Genomic DNA, 15,255 nt, shown 5'->3' with positions numbered 1-15,255 from the left:
GTCACTTCCCAAAACCATTCAAGCTGGTGGTTATTTAGCCTTTTATTAAGAAAGCACAACTAGATCCTAGTGAACTGGCAAATTATAGACCAATTTAAAATCTTCCGTTTATGTCTAAAATTTTAGACATAAAATTCTGCTCAATTGTGCTCCTTCCTGCAAAAATAAAAAGATCTCTATGAAGAATTTTCAGAATTCCCATTGTCAGGTTTCAGGCCCCACCATAGCACAGAAACGGCACTTGTTAAAATTACAAATGACTTGCTTCTTGGTCAGACCAAGGCTACATCTCATTGCTGGTTTTACTTGATCTTAGTGCTGCGTTCGACACCATGGATCATGACATACTCATAGATCAATCACAAAACTATACAGGTATTCAAGGGCAGGCTTTAAGATGGTTTAGATCCTACCTGTCTGATCGCTACCACTTTGTTTATTTAAACGGGGAGTCATCTCAATTATCACCAGTAAAATTTGGAGTGCCACAAGGATCTGTCCTAGGTCCTCTGCTATTTTCAATATACATGTTGCCCCTTGGTAATATTATTAGAAAATACAAGATTAGTTTCCACTGTTATGCTGATGATACTCAACTATATATCTCAACAAGACCGGAAGAAACTTCTAAATGATCTAAGCTAACAGAGTGTGTTAAAAATTTTAAAGATTGGATGACCAATAATTTTCTCCTATTAAATTCTGATAAGACAGAGGACCAAAAAACAGAACACAGAATCTCTTGGATTACAATTTGCAACAAGACGGATGTATTTTTACTTCCTCTACAGTCAAAAATCTGGGTGTTATATTAGACAGCAACTTGTCTTTTAAAAATCATATTTTCCATGTTACAAAAACAGCATTATTCCATCTTAGAAACATTGCCAAGCTACAAAACATGTTATCTGTTTCAGATGAAGAAAAATGCTAGTTCATGCATTCATGACCTCTAGACTGGACTAGCCTCTAGATTAAAGACACATCTCTTTGGCCTCATTCAAATAATGCATCTCATAATCTTGCAGTTATATCTGATCAAATACACATTATTATTCTTTAGTTTGGGTTAAACAAATCAATTTTGCTTGATTGGAACAGCAGCTACGCTAATTATGTCTCTATTTGTTTTTCTGTTTCTGCCATGGAATTGACATCCCGTGGTAACTAGGATTTACACAAGCTTCAGTCTGGATCCAGAACACCTGAGAAGAGATGATACAAACCCCTCAGAGGACCTCTTTGCAACATATAATAATTGCTGTTAATAGTGTTCATCGTCTGTTTGGTTACGTCTTTAATTGATTTTTCCGTACATTTCGGCCATATGTACATTAACTGACATAGTCACCACTGATAAGCAATCAGTGTACAAAATATACTGTAGAAACGTAATTTTCTGTAAAGCTGCCACATTTCCTAAAGTGGGACACTAGGAAATTTGATTAAAAAATAAAAATATATATAATGTATACATACAAAGTTACACTATATTTTGATGGACAAACATTTCATATGCACATTATACCAAAAACATAGCAGGACTGTTTTGTTTCAAATTAATTTATACACTTTAATATCAAGTTTGTCAAAACTTTATGTCTCTGACCTTTGGATGGCCTTCACACAATGTGCTTCTTGTCTGATGATTGCTCCGCCCTCAAATATGACTGGACATCTGAGAGGTCATGCGATTTTGATCACATGGCACCACAGCTTTGGCTAACCCATAGTTTCACTGGCATTCATGTATTTATGGGGGAGCTACAAATACTAGACCTTAGCTGTCCCACATTAGCCAGTGTCCCACTTTAGGGCAATACACCCTATATAATGATATCTATTATAGATCAGTGATCAATTTAATCCTTGTACGTCAATTTTAAAAAGGTTACACAGAGGAGAAAAGCCTTGCCAGCAGAATGACAGCCCATTAACAAATAGTGCTTATTTTTAAATGGCACGCACTGTTAACGGGTTTCAATGGTGACATTTTTGTCCTTAAATGTGCAACTTTTTATATCTAGTGTAAAATAGATTTATGAAAATAAATGAGGGTGAGATATTAAAATTAAAAAATATATATATATGTTGGGCTAAAGGTATGCCGTTTGCATTAACACAGCCAAAATTATCAAAAAATTACGCTAAGAGGCACAAGGGTTAAGCATTGACGAGTATGGTTACATTAATGAGCATAGATTTACATTAATACTGGGAAATATCTGACAGCTAAATGCCGCAATAAACCAATCAGAATAAAGTATTTGAGCGTACAGAGTAATTATTAATTTTTTTTAAAAGGTTAAAATTGCTTTTTAAAAAAAGTTCATAAACGTTAAATTGCCACAAGTTACAACTCCTAAATAATTAAAAACGAAAAACTTGAGAGCATATAGGGTATCCACGTTTATTGAATTTACAAGCATTCTTGGTGTTCAAACATCACTGCAAGTAGTCTTACAGATTTTTCCTCAATATAGTGTGGAATAAGATCTACATGCTAAAAAATGGGTATAATGTTTCAGTGATCATTACTGTCCTTCCTTACTTGCCTTCACAATTTTACTTCTAAAAGCAGGATCTAGGCTTCATCAAGATAGAAGATCAGCCTGACGCAACCAAACACTGAGACTGACAAGAAAATGACCATGAAAATATGACTCCCCTCATTATCCAAGATGGAAAATACTTAAGCGGACTTCCAAAAAGAGTAATCATGGAAATACACTTTTCGTGTCACATAAGGTCTGACTGTGAATGCTATGTCTCTGGCTACACACATTCTCTGCTGGAACACTTTACTAGGCTCTTTCACTTCTGATTCACATAGAGGGCAAATCTGTTGTGAATTAAAGCGTCATATTTAATTCATCTCTGATTCCATTGGACACCAGCTTTCAGTTGGTTTTTCAAGTCCAACTTGAGAAAACGTTTAAAGTGTGAAACGTTGTTCTGTGTGTTTGTACTCCACTTTTTTTTTTTTTGAGAGTGATATTGTATACCCCTGTTACCACAGATCCTGACTAGAAGAACTGAAAAACTGAGCTGAAGGACTTCAAGAGCATGGTACTGAACGAATGCAGGACAAAGCGCCGTCGTGTCACTCCATCTTGAGGACGTATTGTGGTATTGCACGGAACTGATGGCTCAGATTTATGAAGAAATACATACAGTATTATAGACAACATCAATAAATTCATATATATTTTAAACAATTTTGAGCATAAATATACAACAGCTTTCCTTATATTTCCAATTTTATAATTGTATCTGTAATATTTCTCTGACTGCTTTTTTTTGTTTTTGGATAAAATAAGGGTTATTTATCATAAAATGACAGAGCATTTTCTAAACATAAAATATAGCCACAAACAAAATTAGTGAAAATTATTAATTGCTTTTGGCATCTAACACAATTTTACCAAGACTGAGTGGTAGAGGAGTGGAGAGGGTTTGTTTAAAGCTTGACAAAGCTGTGCGGTAAAAGCTATTCTACTATCTTTGAGTACATTGTTAGTACATAGTTAGTACATCTTTTAGTACATTTAGTACATTGTTTAAACAAACTTCTTGAATTCATCATAAAGCACGAGCACAAAAGCGCCCCCCATTCCTCTGAATACATTAGACAGAGCCCCTTTGAAGAACGCTTTTGCACCCTCATCACGAGCGATCTTTCTCCAGCAGTCAAGGGTTCCAGTATACATAATATCCGCTGGGAAAACAAAAGACAAAGGCCTAAATTGAAATAAATGCATACTTGATGAAGAACAGTGCATGTGTTTGAACGTGTGTTGTATACCTCCTTTGCGCCCAGACTGCATCATCATGCGACGCCGCACAGTGTCAAATGGATAGGACACCACGCCAGCCACTGCCGTCACAGTTTGTGCAATCATCCAGCTGACCATAATGTGGGTGTTCTTAGGGTCGGGAAGCATGCCTGCATACCACCACACAAAATAATGCACACATGTTTCACATAGAATTCAGAACTGAAGAACTGGCTGTGTGTTGACTTGAATTGGCCATATCACAAGTTAAATTAGAATGACAAAATGAGGAATTGTAATTCTGAATGCTAAATTGTAATTCAAAGAAAATACAGGTAATGAATTCTTGGAAATTAAGTGATCTTTCACCCTGGTCCCCAAAAATATCATGAAATATAAACTAAATACAAATTTTTAAAGGTGAAATTTCAAGCATCTCTAGCCATAACACCTATAAATCTACAAACTTTACTTTTTTTTAAACTAGTGTTAATATTGTTAACTAAAACTATTATAAATAGTTTTCTTTCACTGAAATAAAGCTGAAATAAAATAAAACACAGAAACTGGTGGGAAACTGGCTGAAGTTAAAGTTCAAAAAGTACTAAAACTGAAATAAAAATAAATTAAGTTAAACAAAGCTAATAAAAATGACAAAAGCACATAATAAAATAATTACAACCTAAACTAAACTGAAAAAGGAAATAATAAAAATCTAATTCAAAATATTAATACATAAACAATAGTAAAATAACAGTTTCAAACAAAGTTTGTCAAGCCAAGAATCAATGTTTGTATTTTCTAGTAAAACTAGTGTTATTTTTATTGAGAATTGTTTTTAATTTCAATTCATAAAGATATTAATAAATAATTTAATAGTATATACATAATACTAATTTAACCGTTTCAAACAAGGCTTTGTCAAGCCAAAATTTTAAGTTTGCATCTGTTTTTCTAGTAAAACCAATTTTTTTTTATTCAGAATTTTTTTAAATTTACATTTATTCAAAAAATAAAGACTAATTCAAAAAAATAATAAATACTATTATAGTATATAAACAATACTAAAACAACAGTTTCAAATGAGGCTTTGTCGAGCCGAGATTCAAAGTTCTACTCACAGTTTTAAATTCTATTTCAAAACATTCAGATTAAATTGTGCAGTTTTATTTTCGACCACTATTCAAATGATTTCCAATTCAGGAAATACACTGGAATATAAAAAGCATTCTCAAAACAATTCTGAATGTCCCACAGCATCTGAGGTACAAACCTATTACCTTTAGCAGTGTCATAGACTCCGAAGTAGGAGGCCCTGTAAATAATGATGCCCTGGACAGAGACGTTGAAGCCCTGGTACAGACCCCGCAACCCATCTGACCTAAAGATTTTGGCCAGGCAGTCAGCCAGCCCAGTGAACTCTCTGCTGCTGCTGCCAGCTTTGCCAACATCTGCAGCCAAGCGGGTACGAGCAAAATCCAGGGGGTAGACAAAGCAGAGGGAAGTGGCTCCTGCAGCTCCACCAGAGGCCAAGTTGCCGGCGAAGTATCGCCAGAACTGCGTGTGCTTATCAACGCCACCCAAGAATATCTGTTTGTACTTGTCCTTGAAGGCAAAGTTGAGGGCTTGTGTGGGGAAATAGCGAATGACGTTGGCTAGGTTTCCGCGCCAAAAGGAAGCAAAGCCTTGCTCCTTAGGAATCCTCACAATACAGTCGATAATACCTTTGTACTGTTTGTCTGCACTGATCTGCTTGCTGGCATGCTGTACCTATAAAGTGAAAAATAAAATACTAAGATACACACGATATCTGGATTGATTTTTTTGAGGTTTGTTGGTCCTTGAGCAATGTTTTAAATACTCAAAACTATGAAATATCATTACAATTTAAAGTAACATTCTTTTGTAGCAGTTTATATAAAACCCTTTCTATTTTAATTATTTCTGTGATGGTAAAGCTGAATTTTCAGCAGCCATTATACATCAGTTTTCAGTGTCACATGATCCTTCAGATATCATTCTATTACGCTGATTTGCTGCTCAAGAAATATTTATTATAATTATCAATGTTGAAAACAACTGTACTGCTTAATATTTTTATGGAAACCATAATACATTTTCCCAATATTCTTTAACAAATAGAAAGTTCCATAGAAAAGCATTTATTTGAAACAGAGGTGTTTTGTTAACATTATTAATCATTAACATTATAAATAACATTATAAATATCACTTTTGATCAATTGAATCTGTCCTTTTCTTTTAAAAAAAGAAACAAAATATAATCTTACTGACCCCAAACGTTTGAACGGTAGCCTAGTGTATCACAGTTTCCACAAAAATATTAAGCAAAAACTGTTTTCAACATTGATAATCACATGAAAGGTTTCTTGAGCAGCAAATCAGCATATTAAGATGATTTCTGAAGGATCATGTGACACTGAAGACTGGAGTAATGGCTGCTGAAAATTCAGCCTTGCTATCACAGGAATAAATCAGATTTTGAAATCTATTAAAATAGAATTGTATTGTAATCATATTTCACAATATTTCTGTTTTTACCACATTTGTGATCAAATAAGTGCAGCATTGGTGAGCTTAAGAGACTTCTTTTAAAACATTTAAAAAATCTTGAAGATTCCAAACATTTGAATGGTAGCATTTAGTTCTGACATCATTTATTTCTGATTTTAGAGGAACATGTCCTTCTCGGCAAAATCAGTCCGAATGCATAATGCCTGGGCCTGTAATATGAGACCCGACTGCAGGGGGCAAGATGTGCCACCTAACCAGCTGCTAGAAATTCACTGTTTGGCCTTAAAATACGGTACTGCACATTTGGGTTACTGAAATCTAGAAATAAAGATCCACATGAGAGAATGACAGAATAGAAACTCAGTATTAAAATGACTATTTGTATGTTGAGATGCTCCAAGGATGCGGATGTTGCAGACACGACTACTCAAATATGGCCTCTGAAGGACAAAGTCAGTTCGCATCTCTATAGCCACAAAATAATTCATTTTATTCTTAAATACTAAAGAGAGGGGTTTATAAATTAGCATGCATCATGGCAGAGTGCGTTAAAAGAAGTCAAGATGATGATTCTCACCTGCAGCAGCAGTTTGACTCTCTCTATCGGTGCGACTGCGGTTTTGGAAATAGCCGCTGCGACACCACCGGCCAAAAAGTCTTTAGCAAAAGAAAGTGTAGCATCAGCCATGGCGATAATCCTTAAACTCGGTGTATTGCAAACACGATATGCTGAACGTGCTGGCAGAAGCAGGAGGTAGAGCGGTAGAGCGGAAGGTGATGGGGAGGCTGCGGAGGACACACTGCACTAACTCTCGAGGTTTCTCGCGATATTTGCTCCCGAATCACTAGGGTCAAGTAAAGACGCCGTGTGCAACAGCTACAGAATTTACATTTTCATGACATGTTGTAACTATTAACTAATGAATAACTTTCTAATTAATTGTATATAATGTTAGTTAATATTCTAATTGATTACACGATGTATCATATTATTCCAATCTAAAAGATTTGAACTATAAACCCAACATACAAAACCAGTGCTGAAGAATCATACGTTCTGATTAGACTTTTGACTTAAAACCTAATAGTTATGATATATAGCCCTTGAATCCATTCCTTGTATGACTACAAACCCATTCCTCACTATAAAAAACTAGCTAAAAGAACACTGTCATTTGTTTCAAAACCATAATTCAATATACAAATATACAACATTCTCTGTGTCTGTAATTAAAAATAATAATGCACAAATACTTATTTTGAGCTTTTAGGTCAGAAATGTTCATAATATTTGAATACAGCTAAAACGTTGAACGGTAGCCTAGTGTATCACAGTTTCCACAAAAATATTAAGCAAAAACTGTTTTCAACATTGATAATCACATGAAAGGTTTCTTGAGCAGCAAATCAGCATATTAAGATGATTTCTGAAGGATCATGTGACACTGAAGACTGGAGTAATGGCTGCTGAAAATTCAGCCTTGCTATCACAGGAATAAATCAGATTTTGAAATCTATTAAAATAGAATTGTATTGTAATCATATTTCACAATATTTCTGTTTTTACCACATTTGTGATCAAATAAGTGCAGCATTGGTGAGCTTAAGAGACTTCTTTTAAAACATTTAAAAAATCTTGAAGATTCCAAACATTTGAATGGTAGCATTTAGTTCTGACATCATTTATTTCTGATTTTAGAGGAACATGTCCTTCTCGGCAAAATCAGTCCGAATGCATAATGCCTGGGCCTGTAATATGAGACCCGACTGCAGGGGGCAAGATGTGCCACCTAACCAGCTGCTAGAAATTCACTGTTTGGCCTTAAAATACGGTACTGCACATTTGGGTTACTGAAATCTAGAAATAAAGATCCACATGAGAGAATGACAGAATAGAAACTCAGTATTAAAATGACTATTTGTATGTTGAGATGCTCCAAGGATGCGGATGTTGCAGACACGACTACTCAAATATGGCCTCTGAAGGACAAAGTCAGTTCGCATCTCTATAGCCACAAAATAATTCATTTTATTCTTAAATACTAAAGAGAGGGGTTTATAAATTAGCATGCATCATGGCAGAGTGCGTTAAAAGAAGTCAAGATGATGATTCTCACCTGCAGCAGCAGTTTGACTCTCTCTATCGGTGCGACTGCGGTTTTGGAAATAGCCGCTGCGACACCACCGGCCAAAAAGTCTTTAGCAAAAGAAAGTGTAGCATCAGCCATGGCGATAATCCTTAAACTCGGTGTATTGCAAACACGATATGCTGAACGTGCTGGCAGAAGCAGGAGGTAGAGCGGTAGAGCGGAAGGTGATGGGGAGGCTGCGGAGGACACACTGCACTAACTCTCGAGGTTTCTCGCGATATTTGCTCCCGAATCACTAGGGTCAAGTAAAGACGCCGTGTGCAACAGCTACAGAATTTACATTTTCATGACATGTTGTAACTATTAACTAATGAATAACTTTCTAATTAATTGTATATAATGTTAGTTAATATTCTAATTGATTACACGATGTATCATATTATTCCAATCTAAAAGATTTGAACTATAAACCCAACATACAAAACCAGTGCTGAAGAATCATACGTTCTGATTAGACTTTTGACTTAAAACCTAATAGTTATGATATATAGCCCTTGAATCCATTCCTTGTATGACTACAAACCCATTCCTCACTATAAAAAACTAGCTAAAAGAACACTGTCATTTGTTTCAAAACCATAATACAAATATACAACATTCTCTGTGTCTGTAATTAAAAATAATAATGCACAAATACTTATTTTGAGCTTTTAGGTCAGAAATGTTCATAATATTTGAATACAGCTAAAACGTTTTTTTTTCAGTTAATGAACTAGAATAAGTCAACTGTAGTGTTTCCAAAATGCTGTAGTCATTATATCACTCAAGTTCTGCGGTCTCTGTGGATGCTGAAGAACAGCCTAGTAATGTTCTTTTGTCATTTGGGTCTTCTTGGGGAAGTCGTGGCCTAATGGTTAGAGAGTCGGACTCGTAACCCAAAAGGTTGTGGGTTCGAGTCTTATACCGGCAGGGATTGTAGGTGGAGGGAGTGACTGTACAGCGCTCTCTCCCACCTTCAATACCACGACTGAGGTGCCCTTGAGCAAGGCACCGAACCCCCAACTGCTCCTCGGGCGCCGCAGCAAAAATGGCTGCCCACTGCTCACGGTGTGTGTGTGTTCACTGCTGTGTGTGTGTGCACTTTGGATGGGTTAAATGCAGAGCACTAATTCCAAGTATGGGTCACCATACTTGGCCACATGTCCCTTCCCTTTTTTTTTTTTCTTTCACAAATAGTATGGCATCCAGCAGGTTGTCCGTGTGTTTGATGTGTTTGGGAGTGACGCCATGCTTCTCCAGTAAGTCCCTGTATTCGGTGGTGCTCCTCTGCTTTCCTTCTGTCATACTGAGGGCCTGCAACAGGGCTCGGCTAGGCCTTTTCCTCTCCTCATCCAGAAAAATCTCAGACACCAGAAGCCCACAACCTGTTTGGTAGCAATACATTCATAAACCAAACATTTAAACACTTGACCTCGATTTAAAAATAATAATAATAATAAAATACTTTTTATGACCTTGGGATGTCCACAATTCAAAATACTTTCAAGAATCCAGTAATGTTAAGTATGATCTGGTAGAGTTATTGTAGGAATCAATTAGGCCAGGGCTTTACTAACTGGGATGAAGAGGGGCCACAAGGGGGCACTAAGGGGCCATTTGCAAAGGGCTCATCATATTACAGGATCCTCCTTGGCATCAAAAGTTTTATACTTCAGACTCAGGCTGACATATTAAGAATTCAGTTTTTAAAGCACTTACCTGGAGTGCACATTTTAGACAGTTTACTCAATAATACATTAAGTTTCTCATCAGACCAATCATGGAGGATTCGTGCAAGAATATACAGGTCTGCTTTAGGTAGGTCATCTTTAAAAAATCTACTATTGTGCAAAAGAAAGAAAGAAAGAAAGAAAGAAAAATAAATTAAGTGAGAAAAAATAATCAAAAATGTGCACATTACTCACAAAGTATTATATGAAACAAATACACTGCAAACATTTTTATCATAAAAATTTTCATATAAAGTCTTCACCTACCCCCCAACAAATGACACTCTGTCATCATTTTCTTTAGGCTGAAAGTGGCGTCTCACCTCAATAACTTGTGGCAAGTCAAATACAATAACTGACAGTCCAGGATGGGCTTTTGTAAACTCATATGCCATGGCACCAGTGCAACCTGTGTGAGAAGAGAATGCTTTTATAACATGCCTCATACCATACATATATATTTATTTATTTTTTATTTTATTTTTTTTATCTAGACTACACTTCAAAAATTTGGGGTCGGTAAGCCTTTTTGATGTTTTTCGAAAGAAGTCTTTTATGCTCTAAAAAGCTACATTAACTGTATTTGATAAAAAAAATACAGTAAAAGCAGTAATACTGTTGTGAAATATTATTACAATTTAAAATAACTGTTTTTTTATTTGAATACATTTTAAAATGTATTTTTTTCCTGTAATGGCAGAGCTGAATTTCAGCAGTCATTACTTCAGTCTTGCTTAATATTTTTGTGCTTCTTAAGTTTTTAAAAGTTGTATTAAGTATTTTCTTTTTTTAAATAATCTTACTGACCCCAAAATCTTGAATGGTGGTATATTTTTATTACCTGTCAAAATCAGGCCTAAGTGTACCAATTTAAAATATATCCAAAACATAGTTGTACTACATGTAAATCAGTTTGATGATGTTCAGTAATATAAGACGCATGGGGCAGGACTATATTATATTATTATATTATATTCATTTCACAGAAATGAAACCCTTCACCCTTAAGAACCTTTAAGGTTGTTAACCATTTTGTCAGTGTGGAAAATAAACTCTAGCTCTAAATTTAGGTCAAAGCGGGTAAAGAGAATAAACAGGATAAATACAGATGTCCTTGGCATGAAAAGCACCTGAGAGAACTGGTAATTAGAAGCATATATAATTTGCATAACAAGCTTCCAAATCCTTTTTCAGATTAAAATATGCATGCACCATGCTCTAGTGAAATCTCAAATTATGCAAGACAGCAGCGGGACAGTGGTTTCTGCACATCTTATCTTTAAGCTCTCGCAGTCACTCTTGCACGTCTCAATGGGAAGTCAGCAGTGCAAAGTTTTGATCTGTTTTTTTTTTAACGTCACAGTTTTTTTCATGAGTGGGGAAACCTAAAATCCTAAACGTTAGAAAAAAGCTGAGAGATTATGTTCTTTTATTGATATTTTTTTCTTTAATCCATATTTTAATAAAAAAAAACATTTATTTTCATTTATTTTTTACATTTTCTTTTTTTTGTGATTTTAAAATTTACTTGACTTTGACCTGATATGTTAGGCCTGTCCATTTAAGACATTAATTGTACATTTCAGTCGATTTAAAAATATATATTATTTGTTTACCTAAAAATTAACAAATTGATAGCCTTTATTTTACCATCTGTATCTATTTTTGAGGGAAAATTCATATACCTCCATTGTCACAGGCCATATTATAAGGAGAAAGATCAAATGCTGTTGCCACATCTTTTCCAGTCAACCTTGCAATGCTATGCATTGCATCCATAAATCGTATCTTAACTTCATCTTTAGTGTAGTAGGCGTCCTAGAAAGCAACAAAACAGTTCTGCTTAGTACTAGAATGTCAAAAGCTTTTGAAAATGCATGAACCACAGGTGATATAAACAGACACGTTTAACTCGTGTTTACCTGAAACACGAAATACAGTAAAAGCAGTAATACTGTTGTGAAATATTATTACAATTTAAAATAACTGTTTTTTTATTTGAATACATTTTAAAATGTATTTTTTTCCTGTAATGGCAGAGCTGAATTTCAGCAGTCATTACTTCAGTCTTGCTTAATATTTTTGTGCTTCTTAAGTTTTTAAAAGTTGTATTAAGTATTTTCTTTTTTTAAATAATCTTACTGACCCCAAAATCTTGAATGGTGGTATATTTTTATTACCTGTCAAAATCAGGCCTAAGTGTACCAATTTAAAATATATCCAAAACATAGTTGTACTACATGTAAATCAGTTTGATGATGTTCAGTAATATAAGACGCATGGGGCAGGACTATATTATATTATTATATTATATTCATTTCACAGAAATGAAACCCTTCACCCTTAAGAACCTTTAAGGTTGTTAACCATTTTGTCAGTGTGGAAAATAAACTCTAGCTCTAAATTTAGGTCAAAGCGGGTAAAGAGAATAAACAGGATAAATACAGATGTCCTTGGCATGAAAAGCACCTGAGAGAACTGGTAATTAGAAGCATATATAATTTGCATAACAAGCTTCCAAATCCTTTTTCAGATTAAAATATGCATGCACCATGCTCTAGTGAAATCTCAAATTATGCAAGACAGCAGCGGGACAGTGGTTTCTGCACATCTTATCTTTAAGCTCTCGCAGTCACTCTTGCACGTCTCAATGGGAAGTCAGCAGTGCAAAGTTTTGATCTGTTTTTTTTTTAACGTCACAGTTTTTTTCATGAGTGGGGAAACCTAAAATCCTAAACGTTAGAAAAAAGCTGAGAGATTATGTTCTTTTATTGATATTTTTTTCTTTAATCCATATTTTAATAAAAAAAAACATTTATTTTCAACATTTTCTTTTTTTTGTGATTTAAAAATTTACTTGACTTTGACCTGATATGTTAGGCCTGTCCATTTAAGACATTAATTGTACATTTCAGTCGATTTAAAAAAATATATTATTTGTTTACCTAAAAATTAACAAATTGATAGCCTTTATTTTACCATCTGTATCTATTTTTGAGGGAAAATTCATATACCTCCATTGTCACAGGCCATATTATAAGGAGAAAGATCAAATGCTGTTGCCACATCTTTTCCAGTCAACCTTGCAATGCTATGCATTGCATCCATAAATCGTATCTTAACTTCATCTTTAGTGTAGTAGGCATCCTAGAAAGCAACAAAACAGTTCTGCTTAGTACTAGAATGTCAAAAGCTTTTGAAAATGCATGAACCACAGGTGATATAAACAGACACGTTTAACTCGTGTTTACCTGAAACACGTCCTCATTCTTCTTCCCAAAAGCTCACTCATGTTGGCTGGTGCCCTCCCTGACAGCATTCTCTAGATGACTGAAGAGAGGCCACACCATATCATTGCATTGGAGAATGTATCCATGCAGAGTCTCTGGGCTGTCTTTCAGGTGGGCTATTAAAAATCCATCCCAGCTGCTTGCAGAAGTGATTAAGAGGGAAGCCTACCACGTTAAGAAAATCTCCTCGGATGTTGGCATACTCCGCCAACATGCCACCCAAAGCCTAGATACCGTAACCACCAGCCTTGTCCCTGTCAAGCACAGATAAATCTGTCAGTCTCATCATTGACCAGATTCTGCATGGCAGGTGAAATGCTAGAGTGCAGATAATTGATTTATTTACTCAAAGTGGACTCCTTTACTCAAAAATATACTTTGTTGAATTTTCCTTATGTCATTTTCAACATGTCAAAGCAAACACAAAAATGACCAGCTCCACCAAGGTCCAAAATCCACAGGTTCAACAAGTTTAAATTGACTTAACATGCTCAGACCACCTGCAATGCATTTAGTATATGAAAATCAATACACACACACTCACATGGGCTCTCCACTGTTGATGTATTCCCAGAGCATCTCCTCAGATAACTCTGCAAATTTAACTTTTGTCTCTTCATAAAAATCAATCACTTTGTAGTCTGTAGCTGTACCTGCAAAGAAGAATGCTTTCACATACCACTCTTGTCATGGAAGAACACAATAGCCACACCTGTAAAGACGCTATGTTCCTTACCACTCAACCTGAAATACATTCATTTCGATATATTTCAGTTTCTGCATCAGTGCAATAAACGCCTCACTTAAGACAACAAAAAAATGAAAATGCACCTAGACAGCATACGGTAAGCATCTTGTTTATCTGTTGGCTTCTCCAAGATCAAGCCATCAACTGTCTGAGAAGACAAATTTAACAAAGCAATTTTCAGGACAGAATATCATATGTAGAATCTATTACAATATACAGCTACTTACCACAACAGTGTCTGCTCCAATAACAATATCTGGAGTTTTCAAGTGTTTCTGAATATACAGCACATATACAGTTATACAGAATAAAGGGGACATTGTAAATTGTCAGACACTCAAATTTAGAGAACAACTGCTTTCTCACATACAGACATATAAAACTTACAAATGGCATTCAGTGAGCCACTTCCAAAGCCTTCTGTTTGGCTGTCTCCACTGCATAGTCACATGGGTTCTTAAACAAGGATTTGTCCAATGTTTCTTTAAACCAAGAAGGAACCACCTCGAATCATAAACCCTGCCTCATCAAAGCAGAACAAGAAAAGAGAAAGCACTGATCATTCAAAGTTCATCGCCCATGTAAAAACCTAGAAAAAAAATACAAAAAAACTTTAGATAAAATCTCTAGACGTCGTGGAGATGTGCTTGCCAGGACAACAAGCTTTCCACTCAGCCTGGATATTACTGGATTTAACAGCATGTTACAACTCTCCTTTCTGTCACTTCCAGAGGTCTATCCTGGGACTCGAGAATCACTAAATGCATGTAAAAATCGCTCCTTTGATCCTGATTCCCAAATTAAAAATATTGCATTAATTACCTAAAAACTAAACAGTTTGTTTTAAGCTGAGAAAACAAGCCAAGATATTTCTTTCCAAAAATCCTTTGCATACTCACATTCAAAAAATAAGTGTGGTATTGTTTCCAAATTAGAATTACAGAATGTGCATTGTGAAGAGACGTCCAATTTAAATTGAGAGTAAATAATTACAGGGATAGAACATATGAAGAATTTTATAGTAAAGTTCTTTCATCTTGTTAGGTAA

At 35.2% G+C, this 15,255-nt stretch overlaps 1 protein-coding gene and 1 pseudogene across 2 annotated transcripts; both read right to left on the bottom strand.

The window, feature by feature from the left end:
* Window positions 1-2,958: 2,958 nt before the first annotated feature.
* LOC107595824 (ADP/ATP translocase 1-like) lies at window positions 2,959-8,728 on the bottom strand. Of its 2 annotated transcripts, none has more exons than XM_016286388.1 (4): window positions 8,428-8,728; window positions 5,057-5,546; window positions 3,806-3,946; window positions 2,959-3,718 (listed from the first exon to the last, which is right to left on the bottom strand). In XM_016286388.1, the coding sequence occupies exons 1-4, from the start codon at window positions 8,536-8,538 to the stop codon at window positions 3,561-3,563; spliced, it is 900 nt and encodes a 299-aa protein (XP_016141874.1). In that variant the 5' UTR covers window positions 8,539-8,728; the 3' UTR covers window positions 2,959-3,560. The 2 variants fall into 2 exon arrangements, with proteins under 2 accessions (XP_016141874.1, XP_016141873.1); XM_016286387.1 differs by lacking the exon at window positions 8,428-8,728 and adding an exon at window positions 6,888-7,177.
* An 899-nt stretch (window positions 8,729-9,627) lies between these two features.
* On the bottom strand, window positions 9,628-14,909 carry LOC107595859 (N-acetylserotonin O-methyltransferase-like protein; annotated as a pseudogene).
* Between the last annotated feature and the right edge of the window lie 346 nt (window positions 14,910-15,255).

Source organism: Sinocyclocheilus grahami, unplaced genomic scaffold (genome assembly GCF_001515645.1).
Source record: "Sinocyclocheilus grahami isolate Dianchi unplaced genomic scaffold, SAMN03320097.WGS_v1.1 scaffold209.1, whole genome shotgun sequence".
Classification (NCBI taxonomy): domain Eukaryota; kingdom Metazoa; phylum Chordata; class Actinopteri; order Cypriniformes; family Cyprinidae; genus Sinocyclocheilus; species Sinocyclocheilus grahami.
This window is presented reverse-complemented; position numbering and strand designations above follow the sequence as displayed.